Source organism: Pseudophryne corroboree, chromosome 2 (genome assembly GCF_028390025.1).
Source record: "Pseudophryne corroboree isolate aPseCor3 chromosome 2, aPseCor3.hap2, whole genome shotgun sequence".
Taxonomy (NCBI): Eukaryota; Metazoa; Chordata; class Amphibia; order Anura; family Myobatrachidae; genus Pseudophryne; species Pseudophryne corroboree.
In genome coordinates this window covers 310462332-310484797 of record NC_086445.1, presented here as the reverse complement: position 1 = coordinate 310484797, position 22466 = coordinate 310462332, and the positions used below count along the sequence as shown (strand labels likewise).

Below are 22466 nucleotides of genomic sequence, written 5' to 3'. Positions count from 1 at the left end.
CCTACACCCGGGAGAGTGGGGACTTCATCCAGAAGTCTTCCTACTGTTGGTAAACCGTTGGGAAAGGCCACAGGTGGACATGATGGCGTCCCGCCTCAACAAAAAGCTAAAGAGATATTGCGCCAGGTCAAGGGACCCTCAGGCGATAGCTGTGGACGCTCTAGTGACACCGTGGGTGTACCAGTCGGTTTATGTGTTCCCTCCTCTGCCTCTCATACCAAAGGTACTGAGAATAATAAGAAGGCGAGGAGTAAGAACGATACTCGTGGTTCCGGATTGGCCAAGAAGAGCTTGGTACCCGGAACTTCAAGAAATGATATCAGAGGACCCATGGCCTCTACCGCTCAGACAGGATCTGCTGCAGCAGGGGCCCTGTCTGTTCCAAGACTTACCGCGGCTGCGTTTGACGGCATGGCGGTTGAATTCCGGATCCTAAAGGAAAAGGGCATTCCGGAGGAAGTCATTCCTACGCTGATAAAAGCCAGGAAAGAAGTAACCGCGAACCAGTATCACCGTATTTGGCGAAAATATGTTGCGTGGTGTGAGGCCAGGAAGGCCCCAACAGAGGAATTTTTTAGCTGGGTCGCTTTCTACACTTCCTACAGTCGGGAGTGACTATGGGCCTAAAATTAAAGTCCAGATTTCGGCCCTGTCGATTTTCTTCCAAAAAGAACTGGCTTCACTGCCTGAAGTTCAGACTTTTGTAAAGGGAGTGCTTCATATTCAGCCCCCTTTTGTGCCTCCCGTGGCACCTTGGGATCTCAACGTGGTGTTGAGTTTCCTAAAATCACATTGGTTTGAACCACTTAAAACTGTGGATCTGAAATATCTCACGTGGAAAGTGGTCATGTTATTGGCCTTGGCTTCGGCCAGGCGTGTGTCAGAATTGGCGGCTTTGTCTTGTAAAAGCCCTTATCTGATTTTTCATATGGATAGGGCAGAATTGAGGACTCGTCCCCAGTTTCTCCCTAAGGTGGTATCTGCTTTTCACTTGAACCAACCTATTGTGGTGCCTGCGGCTACTAGGGACTTGGAGGATTCCAAGTTACTGGATGTAGTCAGGGCCTTGAAACTTTATGTTTCCAGGACGGCTGGAGTCAGGAAGACTGACTCGCTTTTTGTCCTGTATGCACCCAACAAGATAGGTGCTCCTGCTTCTAAGCAGACTATTGCTCGCTGGATTTGTAGCACAAGTCAGCTGGCGCATTCTGCGGCTGGATTGCCGCATCCTAAATCAGTGAAAGCCCATTCCACGAGGAAAGTGGGCTCATCTTGGGCGGCTGCCCGAGGGGTCTCGGCTTTACAACTTTGCCGAGCTGCAACTTGGTCAGGGGCAAACACGTTTGCTAAATTCTACAAATTTGATACCCTGGCTGAGGAGGACCTTGAGTTCTCTCATTCGGTGCTGCAGAGTCATCCGCACTCTCCCGCCCGTTTGGGAGCTTTGGTATAATCCCCATGGTCCTTACGGAGTCCCCAGCATCCACTAGGACGTCAGAGAAAATAAGATTTTACTCACCGTTAAATCTATTTCTCGTAGTCCGTAGTGGATGCTGGGCGCCCATCCCAAGTGCGGATTGTCTGCAATGCTTGTATATAGTTATTGCCTAACTAAAGGGTTATTGTTGAGCCATCTGTTGAGAGGCTCAGTTATGTTTCATACTGTTAAACTGGGTATAGTATCACGAGTTATACGGTGTGATTGGTGTGGCTGGTATGAGTCTTACCCGGGATTCAAAATCCTTCCTTATTGTGTCAGCTCTTCCGGGCACAGTATCCTAACTGAGGTCTGGAGGAGGGGCATGGAGGGAGGAGCCAGTGCACACCAGATAGTACCAAATCTTTCTTATAGAGTGCCCAGTCTCCTGCGGAGCCCGTCTATTCCCCATGGTCCTTTACGGAGTCCCCAGCATCCACTACGGACTACGAGAAATAGATTTACCGGTGAGTAAAATCTTATTTTCAAATTCAGGGCTGGATTCAGAGTTAAGCTACACCCTATGCAATTTTTTTGTTAAATCGACAACTGGCCCAATTGTATCTGTTAGTGGAAGTTCCCGATATCAACTCTGTACACTAAGCAATTTTTATTTGATTTTACTTACCGATTTTCTGTTACACCAGACTTACTGTAATGTGCATATGGTCTCCCACAAGGAGGATAAGGTAATCGGGATACCTTGTAAGAAATATGAGCATATTATTGAGAATACCCACACTCTGCACGATATCAGGACCTTCTGGCAAGTCTGACTGAATTGATCATCAAAACCAACCGTTTTTCTACAGTTTTTTTAGCATGTGGCCAAAACGCTCATACCTGCACACTAAACAAAACAAAAAAAAAATTTAGGCTGATTACCTGATCAACATTGGTATAGTGTTTACCTAAGCAAATCAAAAAATGAGCAAAAAAGTTGCAATAAGCTCCTGTAACAAACTATGGGCCTGGGGCAACACGCAGATTCCCAATTATTGTGAATCTGTGTTTGCGCAAGGTCTGTTATGCACATGCGCAGAACAGGCCTTGCAATGTCGCCCGCAGTTCCCCTCTGCTGCTGCCTGATTGACAGGCAGCGGCATTGAGGGGGTGGACTGGGGGCAGAGGGAGGCCTGTGTTCCCGGAAACATGGGGCTATCGCCCCTGTTTTCTTGGAGGGGAGAGACCAGGGTCTGTGTGTCACCACACAGACTTCCTGGCCCCCGCAGCTCCTACTTCCGAGGGCTAGCTGAGTAAGAATTAAGGTACAAATGTTGCCATGTTAAGCTTTGCCGCGATGCGGCATGCTGTTACTATTTGCAGCCTGCAATCTCTCCATTACTTCCTGTGGATGTGCACGTGCGTACGCACATGTGCATCCTACTCACGGGCACAATAGTCACGCCAGCTATGCCGAAATGAGTATGTAATGTACAAATCTGAGCATGGGTACATCCGTATGTCACACTTTTCTTACACATTTTAAATCTGCCCCACCTGCAGTGCAACATGGTCTTGCCAGTTTGCAAATTTCTCTTTTTGTGCTTCTAACTCTTAGTCAGGCTTATATTGTACGAAGAATAAAAACTGCAGTAAAAATACAGTCTAACATGATACCAAAAAGCATATACAGTAGTTGTATGCACAAATAAGCAAGGAGCCTTAGTTACCATCAGAAGAAAATGAAACACATATGTAAGATTTTTTTACAGTTGATCTTGTTTTTCTCCATTTATTTCTAATTAACTCTAATACAGTTCTCTGATGTAGTTGACCATTTTTTTTCCATACCAGAAAGATATCAATGTCTTGATAAAGAAACCGGGAAGTTATTCAGCAAGTACAAAATGGACCAATAGTGGGTGTTACTTGCCAGATTGAGGGATGGTTTTAATGTCTCAGGCCTGCGGACCTTGGATGTGCTCCAATACTGGGGACAGTTTTCAAGACAAGAGGCTTAGCCACGTATCATCTTGTGATGAATGAAGAACTTGTACGTGACCACAACATCTTGGGGTTATGGCTATACCCCCATGGCAAGCCTGTGTTCTTTGTACCTTTCCAGCTCCCCTCTTGGCATTCCTATTCCCAACCAGTGAAAAGATGCCATTTAAAAATAAACTAATAAAATACACAGATTCATCTGCCTACTATTTAGCATAAAGTCCTATATAATAACCTGCATAAAATGCAGAGCTATATCTGATTAGTATACAATTGTCAGTAATATTTGTTGTTAAGTATGTAATACAGAGCACCATGTGATTACCTTAATATAATTAAATAATTCAGAGACACATGTATTTATACTGTAGTTAAGTGGTTCTCAACTCTAGTCCTCATGTATCACCAGCATGTTTTGTTGATTTCTATTATCATCATGCACAGGTGAGTTAATCTATTTTGCTATGTCAAATTGTCAATGGTTATCCCACCTGCTTCCACATATGCTCAAACCATGACCTGTTGTAGATATTTGTGGGCTGAGGTTAAGAACCACTGCTATAGTTAATTGGCACCTGCAGTCTAACTGTTCACTAATATTAAATTCTGATTGGCTGCTGCAATTGCTGCAAATTCTGGAACTTATAAAGCCATAGTAAGGATAGTGGATGATTGATGGATTTTCCAAGAAAGTTGACTGGCCTAGCCATTTCATGTGACCTCAGTTGTCCTAATCAAAGTACTTTAAGTAATTTTAGGTATGTTAACACAATCAATAATACAGTATGTACAGTGTATGTATGAAATTTGGTGGTAAAAATGTGGAAAAATATATGCAAATGTGCTTTATTCTGTCACTCATGGGGTGTTTTAAGTTTTTGGTTTGTTTTCTCATTTATTTCCAATTATTGTAAAATAACTAGGTGATGTTTTACCCAAGTGTAAAGAGAGATAACACTGAAACAGTAGTCAGAGAAAAACACATTAAAAGTGTAGGCATTCATTCTTGGCACATGTATTATGAATGTTTCCAACTGTTTACTTGGAGCGTTCTCCTAGCTACCTCATGTAGATCATTTTGCATATCTCACAGTCTTGGCAGTTTCACAAAATCCTAAAAATCGTCTTTCTATTTAACAAATTGGAAGGGTGTAATTTTAGTGCAATACATATTGAGAATATTCATTAACACTACTGTTCATCACTGGGCAAGTGCTGTTGTAATTCTTCATATAGCATTTCATTGCTTTAACTAGACTTATTTATAAGCAGACACCTAAGATCGACAAGGCATTGCATGAATTTTATATTCAGGGGGAAAAAACTATTGTGATGCAATATAGTGATCATGAGGGCCATACAATTCCCTTTTCTGCTGATCTGCCATGATCAATCCTCTGGTCAGCGGACATCATTGATCTTAGATATGTGGGGTGATTGGCAAATGACAGTGGTGAAATGTAACAGATCTCCTATCTCAGAAGTCCTCTTGCTGAAGACTGATCACCTGGATCCAGGGGGCACAGGCGTATGTATGTTGGCTGTAACTAAGAAATGCATCATATGAATTGTTAGAAACTATTAAGCAGACCATAGTCTGCACAACAATCCGAAGGAACACATGACACACACCACAAGGTATAGAGACAACCTTCATTTAACTGCATGCAGACAGCTGAGTCATGGTAAGGAGGATGCACAGGTCTAATTACCAAATCAAATGATCCAGAGTCCAAACTATATATAAGATATAAGATAAGATATTATAGATATATTATTTTCCAGCAAAGACTCCGAGTGCCGCAGATTCTTTTCATTGATAGATACTTCTGGCTACTGGAGGCACCGGAGCAGCATCTTTTGTTGAGAGAGGAGTGCCAGTCCAGCAACCAAGGTATATATATATATATATATATGTACATACACAAGATGTATAATTTTAATATCAAAACCTGGACTTAAACTGGACGAAAAACTGAAAGAAAACATCAAACACAACAACAGAAGACCTACTTATCAATATCAACTGTATATGCAAATTTATCACCCTCCAACTTTCACTCTGTGAACACGATGCAACCCATTTGCAGAAAGGAACATATGTTAGATCAAGTTTCCATCCATAATCAGGATCACAAAGATCATCATTGAGACAATTGTGAGTTCACCTTCTTATCACACCTAACAACTCCTGTCTGTGTAACCTGGACAATAAGCACTGTATTTCCATGTTTTTTGACGCACTTACAATTTTTAATTTCTCTTTCAGTTACTTGTATGTTTACTTGCAGTATTCACAAACATCTTCATGCACATGCTGAACCTATAGCATTTTGTCTTTACACATCTGCAGATCCAGTCTGAATTACCTTTGCTTTTTGCTAACCCTCTCATGTCTTCTCATTTCTAACACCTCCTTCTACTTCAATTTCTGCAACTACATAAACTTTCTGCTTTAACCAAATTACAGCCAATGAACACTTCCAACACTGTACTTTCACCTGTATTTCTGCTATCCTACTGCTCTGTTCGTCTTACAACCACCACTCCTATTTCCAAATTTATCATACTATTTACCTCCTCCACACTACAGCATGTCTAGCCTGTCGCTATCACCCCCCAACACTCCTTGTCTGCCCTATCCTTTTCTCTGTCCCCTGCTCCCATCTCTATCCTTCTCCCATAGTCTCCTACATTTCCTCCTCTCTCCCTTCCTTTGTCTCCCATCCACTCCACTGCCTCACGTCCACTCCACCCCTGATGCGCCACTGTCATTCACTTCTACCCTACCTTGGGCCCAATCGTCCACCACTCTGCCCTGCTCCCTCCCTCCCCTACCTACCTCACCTCATGCCCCTCTGTACACTTTACTCCTTCCATGCTCAAGTGCTGCAGTGTCCCTTCCTAGCCCAGGAGCCAGCCCCATCACTACACCCTCTGTATCCCTGTCTTCTAAATCTCACCTCATTGCTACAGCAACCCTGATAATCTAATTCACATCACTCCCTCAGACTCTCTCGATCTCTCCTGTGCCCTCTGGAAGGCCAGATCTGTCTGTAATAAACTGGTCCCCACCCATGACCGTTTCATCTCAAATTCCTTGCATCTCCTAGCCATCACTGAAACTTGGATTATCCCCTCTGACACAGTTTCTCTCACTGCTCTCTCTGCAGGGGGTCTCATATTCTCAGACACTCCCTCCCCCCCGCCCTGGGGGTCACCATGGTGGTGGCATTGGGCTCCTACTACCCTCTAGCTACTCATACCAACTCATACCACCAGAACAATCCCTTACATTCTCTACATTTGAGGTCCATGCCGTATGCCTCTTCCAACCTGTTCATCTTCGAGTAGCTGTCATTTACCGCCCCCCTGGCATGACCTCCAAATTCCTTGACAACTTTGCTTCCTGGCTTCCTCACTTCCTCTCTTCCGACATTCCCTCCATTATCCTAGGTGATTTCAACATCCCTATCAATAAACCCACAAAATCACCTGCCTCTAAACTCCTTAACCTCACCTCTTATCTTAGTCTCTCCCAGTGGACCTCCTCCCCCTCCCATGTGAGTGAAGCTCACTGGATCTGGTTTTCACTCACCACTGTGATCTTTCTGATTTCTCTAACTCCCTGTTCCCCCTCTCTGACCATCACCTTCTCACTTTTAACTTATCTCTATCTGCTTCTCCATCTTTACCACCCAAGACTACCATCACTAAGCGTAACATTGAGGCTATTGACACCACTTCCCTATCTTCCCTGTTTGACTCACTGCTCTCTCCTATTCTCTCTCTTTTCTGCCCTGAACAAGCTCCTTCCCTTTACAATGCATCCCTTACCTCTGCTCTTGACTCTGTTGCCCCACCAACCACTATTCACCCTCGCAGATCGATACCTCAACCCTGGCACACCAAATGCACCAGTTATCTGCAAAAATGCTCATGTACCGCTGAGAAACAGTGGAGGAAATCATGCAATAAGGCCGACTTCCTCCACTACAAATGTATGCTCTCATCCTACTTTACTGCCCTTACTCTCTCTAAACAATCTTACTTCAAATACCTCATCTCCTCCCAGTCCTCAAACCCCAGGCACCTCTTTGCCACTGTCAACTTGCTCCTCTGCCCACCCTCATCTCAACTTCCCTTTTCACTTTCTGCTCTCGACTCTGCCATCTACTTCACATCCAAAATTGACTCAATTTGTCAGGACATAACATCCCACCAGAACCTGAGCAATCCCCCCTCCTCCATTACTCAACCCCCTCTCTCCTTCCCTACTATCAACTCTGACATCTTTCTTCCCTGTATCTGGAGAGGAAGTCATGGTCCTCATCCGGTCCTCACCCCGCTCCACCTCCCCACTTGACCCTATTCCCTCCCGCCTTCTCCGCTTCCTCTCTTCTGCCTGTTCCCATTTTGCCCATCTACTCAATCTCTCACTCTCATCAGGCACTGTCCCTTCTGCCTTCAAGCATGCACTTGTCTACCCTATTCTTAAAAAAACCTACCCTTGATCCAAACAATCTCTCCAACTACCGACCCATCTCTCTTCCCCCTTTTGCCTCCAAACTCCTTGAGAGTATTGTCTACAACTGCCTCACTTTCTTTCTTCCCACTCACTGCTTGACCCTTTCCAGTCTGGTTTCCATTCTCAGCACTCCACTGAAACTGCCCTCACGAAAGTCTGCAATAACCTCCTTGCTGCTAAATCCAGGGTCCACTACTCTCTGCTTATTCTCCTTGACCTCTCTGCTGCTTTTAACCCTGTAGACCATCCTCTCCTCCTGCAAATCCTTTACTCCCTTGGTTTGCATGATACTGCTCTTTCCTGGCTGTCCTCCTACCTTTCTGACCGTTCCTTCTCTGTCTCCTCTCATGACTCCACCTCCCCCCACTTCATCTACCAGTAGGTGTCCCCCAAGGTTCTGTTTTTGGGCCTCTCCTATTCTTTCTCTACACATCCTCATTAGTTGAGCTCATTAGCTCTTTTGACTTAAAATATCATCTCTATGCTGACGATACTCAAATATACCTTTCCTCCCCTGACCTCTCCCCTGCTCTCCTCACTCGTATCTCCTACTGTCTCTCTGCTATCTCCTCCTGGATGTCTCAGCACTTTCTTAAACTTAACATGTCTAAGACTGAGCTGATCATCTTCTCTCCCTCCCTTCCGCATAACCTCACCACCCACAATTTCATTATCCATTGATGGCACAACTATCTCCTCTAGCCCACAAGTGCGATGTCTTAAAGTAATCCTTGACTCCTCCCTCTCCTTCAAACCACACATTCAATACCTCTCAAAAATTTGCCATTTCCATCTCAAAAACATCTCCAGGGTCAGACCCTTTCTCACCAAGGATGCTATTAAGACCCTCATCCACTCACTGATCATCTCCAGATTGGACTACTGCAATCTCCTCCTATCTGGCCTCCCTTAAAAATGCCTCTCTCCACTCCAATCTATTCTCAATGCTGCTGCCCGTCTCATCTTCCTTACCAAACGTACTACATCCACATCCCCTCTCTTTCAGGACCTTCACTGTCTACCCTTCCCATTCAAAATCCAATTCAAGCTTCTCACACTCACCTGCAAAGCCCTCAACCACTCTTCTCCCTCTTACATCTCTGATCTTATCTCTCTTTACATTCCCACCCGTCCTCTTCGCTCTGCTAATGCACGCCGTCTCTTCTGCCAACTGATTACCTCCTCCCACTCTTACCTGCAAGATTTTGCACGTGCTGCTTCCTATCTCTGGAATGCTCTACCTCTCCCCATCTGACTCTCCACCTCCCTACAGAACTTCAAACTGACTCTCAAGACCCACTTCTTCACCAAACTCTCCTCCTAACCCTCTTGTCTATGCTCACTGTCTACCCCTTCTGTGTCACTCCGGTCTGTTAGCCCCTCACCTTTTAGATTGTAAGATCGCAAGAGCAGGGACTTCTTTCCTCATGTTCCTTTCCTTTTCTTACTTACACTATCTTATACTCCATACTCCCTTTGATGGCACCTAACCCCAGGTTTTCTATACCTGTCTTATATTGTCTTATGCTCATTTCTTGTTTGCTCATTTGATTATATACTGTGTAATGGGCGCTGCAGATCCCTTGTGGTGCCATATAAATAAAGGATAATAATAATAATAATAATAATATTGTAATAGGAAGCAGGCATATGCTCATCTCTGAATCTGGCCCGAAGACTTTAAATTATAGACTCATATCTGACTTAGCCACATACAGTTACCAAGGACAGAAGAACATGGCAACAAAACTATACACACAGAAAAACAATCCCCCAAAAAACAGCTTAACAACACTACTACACAGATGTGTCCTCATACATTATTGCTGTAGTAGTGCCAAACATTCCTTGTAACCACCACACCAGGTCCTGTGCATCTTGGCTTACGCAGAGCATATTTTCCATGTCTTCTGTAATCGAAGGTGCATCTAAAACCTCTTTCAGACTGACAGAGCCAGGTCACACCCGGGAGTGTGTTCCCGGACGCATCCCGGGACACAACCCGGGAATATCCCCTTTCACACTGCACCTAAACCTGGGATCTACTCGGGACTGTCCCGTTTACACTGATCCCATGAAATTCCTGCAAATGCATATGCATGTCATTAGAAATTGACATTTTGCACCTTCAAGAACTGCTTTTTCAGAGTCTTCATTTTTTTAACAACTTGCTGTTGTGTGTGGATAATTCCTCTGGCTTCAAGCAGCTTTGCAATGTTTTTATAAATAATAGCATCCTTCACTGTGCCTGTTATCTTTCTCTTTATTTTCTCCTCCCTCCTTATGCTGAGCAGCTCTCTAATCTCTTGATCAGTTCAGGTAGCCATATTGCCCGTTTCCTCCGCTTCCAGGGTGCCTACCTGGGCTCTGGATGATGACATCATCTTTTCTGAGTCCAAGAAAGCTCAAATGAGAGGCCTTTTAACAGTCCCGTGTACTGAATACCGAGTAGGGCCCATTCACACTACACTGTATCCTGGGACGATCCCGGATTCAACCCTGGTCGAGACCTGGGATGAAATATGAAATACTGCGTTCATGTGCAATATCCCGGGAAATATTTGTCAGTCTTAATGGGGTATTAGTTGCAATCAGATGCAACAAAACCGCTTCACAAGGTTGCAATGATTAATTTAATATGCAACACTTGTATATCTGTGTGCGACTGTGCCTAGTAGGGTTTATCTCCAGGCAGGGTGCACCAAGGTAGACTGTGGTTTTCTTTTTGATTTAGTGCAGCATGGTTAATGTGATTAGCAAATTCCAGTATAAATAGAGACCTCCGTTATTGCTTGATATTTTTTAATTTAGAGTTATTGTTGTTTGGGTCTGAGCTGTGTTAATTGAATGGATTAATAGAAACGTTCAATATTGTATGATGTTTTTTAGTTTGTCAGCTCTGCTGATCGGTAAATAATTGTACAACATAGAATATCAAGTAAGCCTTACAGAAAAGTCTGCATGACTACACTGGTTGAGGTTACCACTACTCTGCTAATTGTATGCTAGGATAGGCTATTCTGCTATAAAGCTTTCTTGTGTGCTCTAACAGTGGTGGTCATTCCGAGTTGCTCGCTCGTTGCCGATTTTCGCTATATTGCGATTAGTTGCTTACTGCGCATGCACAAGGTTCGCAGAGCGCATGCGCTTAGTTATTTTACTCAAAAGTTAGGTCTTTTACTCACGGCATAACAAGGATTTTTCATCGTTCTGGTGATCGTAGTGTGATTGACAGGAAGTGGGTGTTTCTGGGCGGAAACTGGCCGTTTTCTGGGCGTGTGCGAAAAAACGCTTGCGTTTCTGGGAAAAACACGGGAGTGTCTGAAGAAACGGGGGAGTGTCTGGGCGAACGCTGGGTGTGTTTGTGACGTCAAACCAGGAACGAAACTGACTGAACTGATCGCAATGGCTGAGTAAGTCTGGAGATACTCAGAAACTGCTAAGAATTTTCTATTCACAATTCTGCTAATCTTTCATTCGCAATTCTGCTAAGCTAAGATACACTCCCAGAGGGCGGCGGCTTAGCGTGTGCAATGCTGCTAAAAGCAGCTAGCGAGCGAACAACTCGGAATGAGGGCCTGTGTTGTTTTCATGGCATTAATTGTTTTTTGCAGGTTCAGTTATTATAGTACTTAATAAAATACCCACAAGTAAAAAAGCAAACAAACAAACAAACATAAATAAAACTGTTAAAGGCATTTCTATGCAGTGTTGCTCCTGTTTACTGGGATACCAGGATGTTACCAATGGTTCCCAGTGTTCGAGAACTCCTGTTCTATGTCACAGCGGGTATGGCTGTCTATTTCAACCAGCAAAAGGTCAACAGTGTCTAGGTCTACCCAAAAATGGAAATTAAAACAAGGTTGACACATGAAAGGTCTACATGACAAAAAGGTCGACATGGAAAAACTTGACACAAATAAAGGTTGACATGAGCTTTGTTAGTGTTGTTTACTCCGTAAAGTGACCAGAAACCCCAATTAGTGCACCATGTCCCCTCGCATACTGGCTTCTCTACCGCTGCGCTCGGAACATGTTTCTATTCCCAACCATGGTCCAAGTGGTTTGTAAAGTATGGGAACAGTCAAAAAAAAAAAAATGTAAAAAAAAAAATAATGTCTACCCTTTTTGTGTCGACCATTGCCATTTCAACCTTTTATCCATTTCGATCTAATGCCTGTCAACAATTAGTGGTCAACCTATTGACTATCGACCTTATCCATGGTGACCTAGCATCCGGATACTGTCACAGCTCTGCCTGCTTTACTTTCAGCCCTCAACTCTGGTGTAGGTAGAGTACATGGATTGTGAGGGAAGTGATTTGAGGACACACTGCGGGGGGGGGGGGCGCATTGGAAACTGATGGTTAGCCACCATCGATGATTCCGATACAATGGAAATGATTTTTCTATTGAATGAAGAAGGTCCAATAGTTGAATACCATTTTATATTGCCTTTTGATGCCTTTTCCATGGGTGACTGCTTATGTTCAGCTGTGAATGCCCAGAAGTGGTGTCCACAGCATAGCTTATGTGCACATGCACATATCTCCAGCTACTTCTGCAAACAGTGTAAGTATTGATGGTTATATGATGGAATGGTTTTGATGCGCTCACAACTAGCCATCACACGATTTGATGATGGAAGCCTGGTAACCATTCGATGCTAGCCTTCTGATGTCCATCCCTAGGACTGACAAGTTAGATTCCAGCCATTCAATCTGTGGGCTAACTGGAACCATTCCATGGACTAGTCATGCTCCCACTGGAGATGCATCTCTTCATGGGCCACCAACATTGATTTTCACAGTGGGCCCTTCCTACTCCAGCCAGTCAATATGAAGTGCATTTACTATGTGTTATTTTTTCAAAATGTAGATAATCATCGCCTTTATCCCATGGGTTTCACACTGCACTAGTAAATAAATCAGACTAGTTTAGTATTAATTGCAGTCATCATTTTAAATATATCCTTCAAAGACTTCAGTCTTCAGTGGTTTTGAAAAACTGACCAATATTAAATCTGTTCCTACAGATTTGTCCTCATACATCCAGCCTCAATACGCAATGCAGCACATAATGCCAGTGTGAGTGAGCCGCCAGGACCCATGCCAAAAATGCATCTTATTCACAACACAATGCAGCTAGGATGCACAAGGAGACTGTGCTGATTAATTTGATATATGGCACCTGTATATTGTATGTGACTGAGACTGTATGCAGAGCAGAACAGAACTTGCACTGGAAAAAAAATTCTACGACTGCTACTTTGTAGCACTTCATAAACCAATTTAGAGACTCAGTCGCACACAGATATACAAGTGTCATAACAAATTATTCTGCATAGTTTCCTCATGCGTCCTAGTCACATTTGGTCAAAATTTTTTTAAAAAAGATGCTAGAAGATTCTCACACGACCTGCGTGCCAAGAGGCACTGGCGCTTCTATAATGGGTGCAGTGTGTGCGGTGCACACCGGCCCCTGAGTCCAGAGGGGGCACACACTGCACCTATTTTTTTTAATACTCACCCCTCCGGGGTCCCACGCCGATGTCACCAGCACTGTTAAAACCCAGTGAAAATGGCACAGCTGCCATTTTCATAGAGTTCTGCGCATGTGTAGTAGAGAATTCTCTGGGAAAATGGCCGCCATGCTATTTTCCCGGAGATCTGCACATGCGCAGTACAGTCTGAGCCCTCTAGTGCTCCGACTCTACAGTGCTCCTGCAGAGAGGAGGGGCCCCGTATAGAGGAGGCAGCACACGGGCCTCCTCCTCTCTTAACGCACCCCTGCTAAAAGGGGCTGTTTGGCATGACTGAAGCAAAGATATATGAAGACACATACGTATATATCTGATTGCTTATTTACAATAAACCTTTGTATATGTCTTCTTTACTACATATGTTTGAAAACATTAGGCCACCTGAGTCATAAATATTTTAATCACGTTATGGCAGGTGTAAATGCAGCATAACTATTTGGTAAGCTATAACAATGTTTAAAAAAAAAATGGTACATTAAGTTGAAATGGCTGATAATTTCTATTTGACTATAAGAAGTTAATGGCTATTAAAAAAACAACTTAAAACTACTTAGAAAGAAGCGCAAGAATTACATAAAAACATTCAAGAATTGATGTGTCCCAATAGTACAATACTATCGGAATAAAATGATATTTTGTTGCTAGAAAATGATTCTAGTTTATATCTAAACAGTGATATATTTATTTATTTTTGTTCAATTTGTTTTTAACGGGCATGCTCGTCATTACTAAGGCAGAGAGCATTTGTGATTGAAACTAACAAGACTGTTCCAATACGGCCATGATTTATTGTGTATATCAATATGGCTCTGTTAACATGTAGACTGCAAACAAGGTTTTAAACAATGTGGCACAACATTTCAGCTGGAGAATCAGTTTATGCCATCTGCCTATCAGATGGTTGGTAACCAAGACTGCGTATTAATGCCACATGTCTGACTTTTTCTTCCATGTAGTAGTTGCATTGAGATTTCTAATCACAAATGCAAATTCTGTCAATAACATGTATACAGTGTAAGATTGATATTATATTACTAAAGCTGTCTGTTTCATTGTATAGCCTGGAATACAAATATCAGTTTGGAACATTGGGGCAGATGTATTAACCTGGAGAAGGCATAAGGAAGTGATAAACCAGTTTAAATGCAAGGTGATAAACGCACCAGCCAATCAGCTACAATATGTAAATTAACAGTTTGAAACTGATTGGCTGGTGCATTTATCACCTTGCATTTATAAGTGGTTTATCACTTCCTTATGCCTTCTCCAGGTTAATACATCCACTCAAGGGGGTATATTTACTAAAGGTTGATTTTCAGTTTCAGTTCATTTTGAGGTGACTTGGTGGTGCATTTGACAATCAGGTATTTACTAAAGGCAAAACCCAAAATACCCTCGAAATCACCAGATATTTGACTTCACATACAAATAGATCTCAAAATAGACCATTGGAACTTCCCCATAGACATCAAAAGGAAAAGCTCATTTACTAACAGTCGATTTGAAAATAGAACCTCATTAGAACCAAAAATAGACCTAAAATCACCTCTTTCAATAGAACCATCAGAAACAGTTCTATTTGTTTTAATATCATTGTGAATTTTCTGAAACCTCAATATGATGGGAAAAACATGGGAGAAGCATGTGGGGCACTCGGGCTGCATAAATCATGGTATTGAAAGGCACATCAATGATATAAAACAATTGAGGACATGCAAATTAGTACAGAAATTAAGGTGTTTGTGGGTAATACTGGGCATGTGACCTGTTTTGACCAATAAGAATGCTTTTGTATAATTTTGGTTGATTTGTTATTGTTTTTTGTCAATTATTTTTGTTGATTTTTGGCAAACAGAACACATTTAGAACTTTATATAGAACTCACATCAATTTAAAAAATGGAACTCAAAATCCACTACTAGTAAATGAGGTATTTGGAATAGAAACACTGTAGTCGATTTTGTGGGTATACTGGTTCTATTCTGGTCAATTTTAAATAGACCCACAATCGACTTTTAGTAAATATACCCCAAGATGATAATTATTATGAGACTGCATCGCATGATGATATCCTACTGTCCGCAATGAGTGTGTGAAACATAGAGGGCAACCCCCCGTCTGTTATGTATAAGGCATTTTCTGTTCACAGCAATACTGTAGCTTCTGAACTGAATTGGATCAGACTTAAGAACTGAATGAAGAATAATAGCTGGAAGAATAATATTTTTACTATCAGTAATAATAGTATTATTAATGTAATTACTAAATGATCTTTTCTGACCATTTTGTTTTAATCCCGTGCAGGTTTAACGGCAGCAGCTGCAGCGGCTGCTGCTGCTACCAACGCAGCCATAGCTGAAGCAATGAAGGTTAAAAAAATCAAATTAGAAGCTATGAGCAACTACCATGGCAGCAATACACAGCACGGAGCAGACTCTGACAATGGTGATCTCAATTCCAGTGTTGGTAAGCACCAATTCAATTGTACATATTCACATGCATAACTTTGGTCTGATACTAAAGGATGATACATTACAAGAATATGTAGACATTTGTAAGGCATAGTCCCTTTACCATGTATAGTAATATGTTGAAAGCACAGACTAAAATGTATTCATATGGAAATATTTCCTTGTCTAAAGTCACACCCCATGACATTTACCAAAACATGTCCGCATGAATAAAAGGGATATAACTCAACAACTAATTAGATTCCTTTTTATAATGTTTTGTTAAAAGTTTTACTTACTATACCTATTACATATCCTATAGTACAGATGTGTCCTCTTTCATCCTTGCTGAAGTCCTTCAAGTCGCGCCATGCTGTGGCGGGACTCGGTATCGCTGAGCGTTTTTTGCCACGAAAATATATCTTAAACACAATGCAATGCAATATGACGCACTAGTAGCTTTTGCTGATTAAAATGATATAATCTGTGTGTAATAGCGGCTCTACCTGCATCCGATAAAGTCGCAGTCACACACAGAATATAGGCATGCTGCATATCATTTTAATCAGCTTAAGCTACTTGTGCGTCCTATTACATTGCATCTAAGACGCATTTTTGCTGCAGAAGACGCAAAAAAAATGCTCAATGCTACCGAGACACACAGCACTCACGCGTTATGTGTAACGCGACTTGTAGCGCATGGAGCAAAGTTGTAAGAGGACACATCTGTACTTTTTTCAATATCAATTAGTTTTTAAACTTTATTACAGTACATTTTGGAGAGTCCATAAACAGATGCCCTCATTTTCTCTCAAGTGTCCCTTTAGTAAGAGAAATAGAACACGTGTACTGATTTGGATCACATTAAATAGTTTTACAGTGTATGTTACTTTCAGAGTCATACTGCATAGCTGCTTTATAGGTATGCATACATTAGCTACAGGAATCCGCCTATTACTTGCTCTTTTTTCCTGTACTCAGCAGGAAGTGTAAGCGATGAGACCAGCCAGCAAACATAGATAGAGATGGACATAATGATTTGACAGTTTTTTTTATAAACTGTACAGTTGATGAATTAACGAATTGTCATTGGTGGCAGTGTACTGGCGGTAACTATAATTATGTATAGCTGAAGATTGCAGCCATACATAATGATGTACCACTGCAATTTACCTTGCCAGAGACCCAGCACGAACCCATTGACTACTCTTTGCTGGGTAAAGCTAATGCCAACCTAAGATGGTGTTATCATAGTGAGGAAAGTTAAGCTTTCCACAGCTTGGCAATTTGAGTACTGGTGACATCTCCAATTAGGTATAAATGGGAATATGGCCTGTTGCTAGCAGAACCATTTCCTGGCATTTTCACCATAGATTTGGCTTATCAGTGCTACTCAAAGACATCTCTTAGTGCGCAAATTAACACAAACAAATAATAGCCCAATGAGAATTAGGTCGCAGTGCATTGACTATAAATAAGCAATGTAGACTCTAGTGTAGCTCTTCAGACATTCTTTTCTGTGCACCCCATTTGCACATAGCTAAGTAAAATTGTACTCGCAAATATTATGTATCCCATGTATATATCTATGACGGACATGGGCAGACATCGGAGATATCTGCTAAGATCCCTCATTTTCCATTTCAAACGAAACCTATTTGGGCTGCTTATTTGCAGAATTTACCAAGCCATTCCGGTCAATGTCAGGTTAACAATAGGGCTGATGTAACTACAGCTCCAGGCCTCAACCTAAAAATAGGCCCATAATCATGACAGCATGATGAACACCACCCACATGGCCACATGCTCAGCCAAATATCATAAGTATGAAAATTGAATTTCGCTTTTCCTCACAAATGTATGCATTTTTCTACTTTTATATATTTAGTAAATGTTAGGGCTGGTTGCGTAGCTGGTTTACATGCCCACATGCAGCTCCTGACTTAGGCCATTGATCATTTTCTGTTCCAGGCTCCTTTGGCCCTTAATCTGAACTTGCCTGCTCGTGTATATTAATACATCCAAGCAATCTTTAATTTCCTATTACCGCAATAAGAAGCAATAGCTATTGGGACTAGAAACCAAAAACATTGGCGTTTCTATAATGGGTGCAGTGTGTGCGGTGCACTCGGGCCCCTGGCTCCAGGGGGGCCCACACTGCTCACACTGCACCCAGAATTTAACACTTAGCTTTTTGGAGTCCAGCGTTGGGCATTGTTGTTGCACCAAAAATCTCTCTTAAAGTGCCCGCTGCGCATGCGCAGTAGCCACATTGGTCTCCGGAACATAGCTGGCGCCATGTTTCCGGATAAGTACACTCCGGCACTATGGCAGAGTCTACTGCGCCGTGCAGAGGAGGGGGCCCACCTGGAGGTGCACACGGGCCCCCTCCTCTGTTAAAGCTCCCCTGGTTTTCTCAAATAGTGTAGTGCTTGTGTGTCAGGGAAGCAAAGAAACACATACTGTAGATCCTGGGGGCAATAATTTGAAGCACACAAGGCAGCCCTTTGACAATAGCCTTAACCTTTGCACTACAAGCTCTAGGAACCTTGCACAGGGATAAATTAAAATGGGTCAATTTTTTTTGCATTAATAATTTAACTCTAATACAAGAATGCTCTATTGGAATCACTTACGTGACTCTCGGTTTCTTTATAAGGGTCCTCTGAAATATACTTAAGAATCTTATTGAAATTAATTGAATAAAGCAAACGATGTGCCAATTATTAGACACCTCATTGGGTCTTAAAGAGAGCTTTATTTCATACAGAAATGGCAATATTCTTTATATGCAAATATTTAAATGCTTCTATAATGACTTAGTAATCCAGGAGACATAGTGAATTTAATAGAGCATATTATTACTCCAAATAAGTATTGCAAACAGTTGTGAACTTGTTACTGCTGAATAGCAAAGGTCAACATGTAAAGGGAATCGCAGGCAGGCAGAGATGCAAATAGGTAATTATTTTATCTCCCACATTCTAATTTAAAATGATAACCTTGAGTTCGCATCCTCCTACAAGAATTACCATTTTAGGGAAGAATGAAAAAAATAAATAATATCTTACGATTGGGAAAAAATAATAATAATAAAGCATTAATGGCACAAAAAGAAAATAAAAATATGGCCATTCCCCTATCCAGAATCAATTGGATTCTTTTAGTTTAATATTTACTTGCTAAGATGAGATGTTAGTCTGCTTGGTGATAAACAGTCTGATGCTGGCATCTGAAGGTGACCTGTCAGTTCATATGGACAAATCTCCTGCTTACTGAAATGTACAAAATAAATCATTAAAGCAGGCAGGTGCTCATTCCTAGATTTAAATCACCATAGATTTATGATTTGAATTAATGCTTCATTTGGTCATTGAAATAGATGCTGACAAAATGATATGCAGTAGCTGAATCTTCCATACTGTAGCCGTCCTAATATTGATTGCTGAGATGTCTGCAATCTCTTCTTTATATCAAGTAGTTTCTTGTGACAGATTGCCTGATATGGGCCATATTATTGATAAGACAATGCTGTTTGTGGCATGCACACAATTTTCCTGAACATTAATATAAATTGCTATATTTGTGTAGAAAGAGTGGAGGTAGAGAAGAGAGTAAAAGTAATCATTTAATGGAGATCTGTCTAGTATAAGCATAAACGTGCTTGAGTTTACAGTTGTAGAAAAATAAATAATACTATGAAAGAATGAAGTTGATTGTGAAATGTAAGGCTTAGTGGGAACAAGTAGAAGTGTCAAAAGGGAACCTCACTATTTAGCCAGGCAATGACTGTAGATCAGTACCTGCTAGAGGTGCAAGCTCTGACTTAAAACATGTCCAGCTGCTTTCCACCTTACACAGCTTGATTGTACTCAGGGGGTCATTCTGATCCATTCGCCCTGTGCTTTTTATCGCAGCCGAGCGAACGGGTACTCACTGCGCATGCGCCGGCGCCGTAGTGCACCGGCACATGCCAGACGGCCGAAGGCCATAGCTGGGCTGTGATCGCCTCTGCCTGATTGACAGGCTGAGGCGGTCACTGGGCATGAGGGGGCGGAACGGCAGTGTTTGGCCGCCGTTTCGTGGGTGTGGTCCGGCCAACGCAGGCATAGCCGGACCGTGCAGGGAGCGGCCCACAGCGGCTGCGTGATGTCATACGCAGCCGCTGCGGACCAGGGAGCGATGAGTAGCTCCTGGCCAGTACGCTAAAGCTGCGCTTGTCGGGAGCTACTCTTGGCGGCACTGACATGGGGGGCGGACTAGCCCTGTGCTGGGCGTCCCCCCTCACGTCAGTGTGCATGATCGTAGCTGTGCTAAATTTAGCACAGCTACGATCATCTCGGAATGAGGGCCTCTATACCTTACTATAATGTACTATGGTGATTTTGTTTTGTTTTCATAGAATGTCTTGTTATTTTTTAGTATGCTGTGCTACTATATGTAGAAGTTGGAATAGGTCCTAATAGCACATTTTGCACTTGAGCCTTGTGCTAGTTAAAACCTAGCTTGAGGTTTTAACTAGCTTGAGGTTTTGCACTTGAGCCTTGTGCTAGTTAAAACCTTGTGCTAGTTAAAACCTACTTGTCTACTTTTGTTATCTTCTTCTAGGAGATCCAGGAAGGTAAGGAAAGATTAGGAGGGTGAATACTTTACCCACATCACTAGCAGCAGTGCTACACAAATCACCAACAGCAGGCATTTTCCTTGCATTTTGAGTATGTGCAGTAGGAAAGTCACCTGGAAAATGTCAGCTGTGCACTAGACTCTGATACAGCGCTAGGGTCTCCTAGTGACCCTAATGCTCAAAGTCTACTAAGCCATTGGCTAGACAGGGGGGGACCCAGACGGAGACTGCACATGGGCCCCCTCCTCTCTTAATGTGCCCCTTACTTGGATGCTTGTTCTACTACTGTTAGTCTTAAAAATGTTCTAGTAACTAGAGAATATGTCCAACTTTAGAGTACTGTACACTATCTTGAGTGGAGTGGTGACAAACAGAACATGCGCGGACTGCTCATGTAAAGTTTTGTATTAGTAAACATGTATGCTTAATTAAAAATATAATGTCTTATCTCATGGCTTGTTTTATTATTATATACAACTAGAGATGTGCACCGGAAATTTTTCGGGTTTTGTGTTTTGGTTTTGGGTTCGGTTCCGTGGCCGTGATTTGGGTTCGAACGCGTTTTGGCAAAACCTCACCGAATTTTTTTTGTCGGATTCGGGTGTGTTTTGGATTCGGGTGTTTTTTTCAAAAAACCCTAAAAAACAGCTTAAATCATAGAATTTGGGGGTCATTTTGATCCCAAAGTATTATTAACCTCAATAACCATAATTTCCACTCATTTTCAGTCTATTCTGAACACCTCACACCTCACAATATTATTTTTAGTCCTAAAATTTGCACCGAGGTCGCTGGATGACTAAGCTCAGCGACCCAAGTGGCCGACACAAACACCTGGCCCATCTAGGAGTGGCACTGCAGTGTCACGAAGGATGGCCCTTCCAAAAAACACTCCCCAAACAGCACATGATGCAAAGAAAAAAAGAGGCGCAATGAGGTAGCTGTGTGACTAAGATAAGTGACCCTAGTGGCCGACACAAACACCTGGCCCATCTAGGAGTGGCACTGCAGTGTCACGCAGGATGGCCCTTCCAAAAAATACTCCCCAAACAGCACATGACGCAAAGAAGAAAAAAAAGAGGCGCAATGAGGTAGCTGTGTGACTAAGATAAGCGACCCTAGTGGCCGACACAAACACCTGGCCCATCTAGGAGTGGCACTGCAGTGTCACGCAGGATGGCCCTTCCAAAAAATACTCCCCAAACAGCACATGACGCAAAGAAGAAAAAAAAGAGGCGCAATGAGGTAGCTGTGTGACTAAGATAAGCGACCCTAGTGGCCGACACAAACACCTGGCCCATCTAGGAGTGGCACTGCAGTGTCACGCAGGATGGCCCTTCCAAAAAATACTCCCCAAACAGCACATGACGCAAAGAAGAAAAAAAAGAGGCGCAATGAGGTAGCTGTGTGACTAAGATAAGCGACCCTAGTGGCCGACACAAACACCTGGCCCATCTAGGAGTGGCACTGCAGTGTCACGCAAGATAGCCCTTCCAAAAAATACTCCCCAAACAGCACATGACGCAAAGAAGAAAAAAAAGAGGCGCAATGAGGTAGCTGTGTGACTAAGATAAGCGACCCTAGTGGCCGACACAAACACCTGGCCCATCTAGGAGTGGCACTGCAGTGTCACGCAGGATGGCCCTTCCAAAAAACACTCCCGAAACAGCACATGACGCAAAGAAAAATGAAAGAAAAAAGAGGTGCAAGATGGAATTGTCCTTGGGCCCTCCCACCCACCATTATGTTGTATAAACAGGACATGCACACTTTAACCAACCCATCATTTCAGTGACAGGGTCTGCCACACGACTGTGACTGAAATGATGGGTTGGTTTGGACCCCCACCAAAAAAGAAGCAATTAATCTCTCCTTGCACAAACTGGCTCTACAGAGGCA

The 22466-nt window shown here is 42.6% G+C and overlaps 1 protein-coding gene across 7 annotated transcripts in view; it reads left to right on the top strand.

Moving 5' to 3' along the window:
• DACH1 (dachshund family transcription factor 1) overlaps nucleotides 1–22466 on the top strand; it is a 516624-nt gene that overhangs the window by 247040 nt on the left and 247118 nt on the right. For all 7 annotated transcript variants that reach the window (XM_063952924.1, XM_063952923.1, XM_063952921.1 and 4 more), the window contains exon 3: nucleotides 15798–15959. In XM_063952924.1, coding sequence (XP_063808994.1) covers nucleotides 15798–15959 — 162 coding nt within the window. The remainder of the gene's footprint in view (nucleotides 1–15797; nucleotides 15960–22466) is intronic.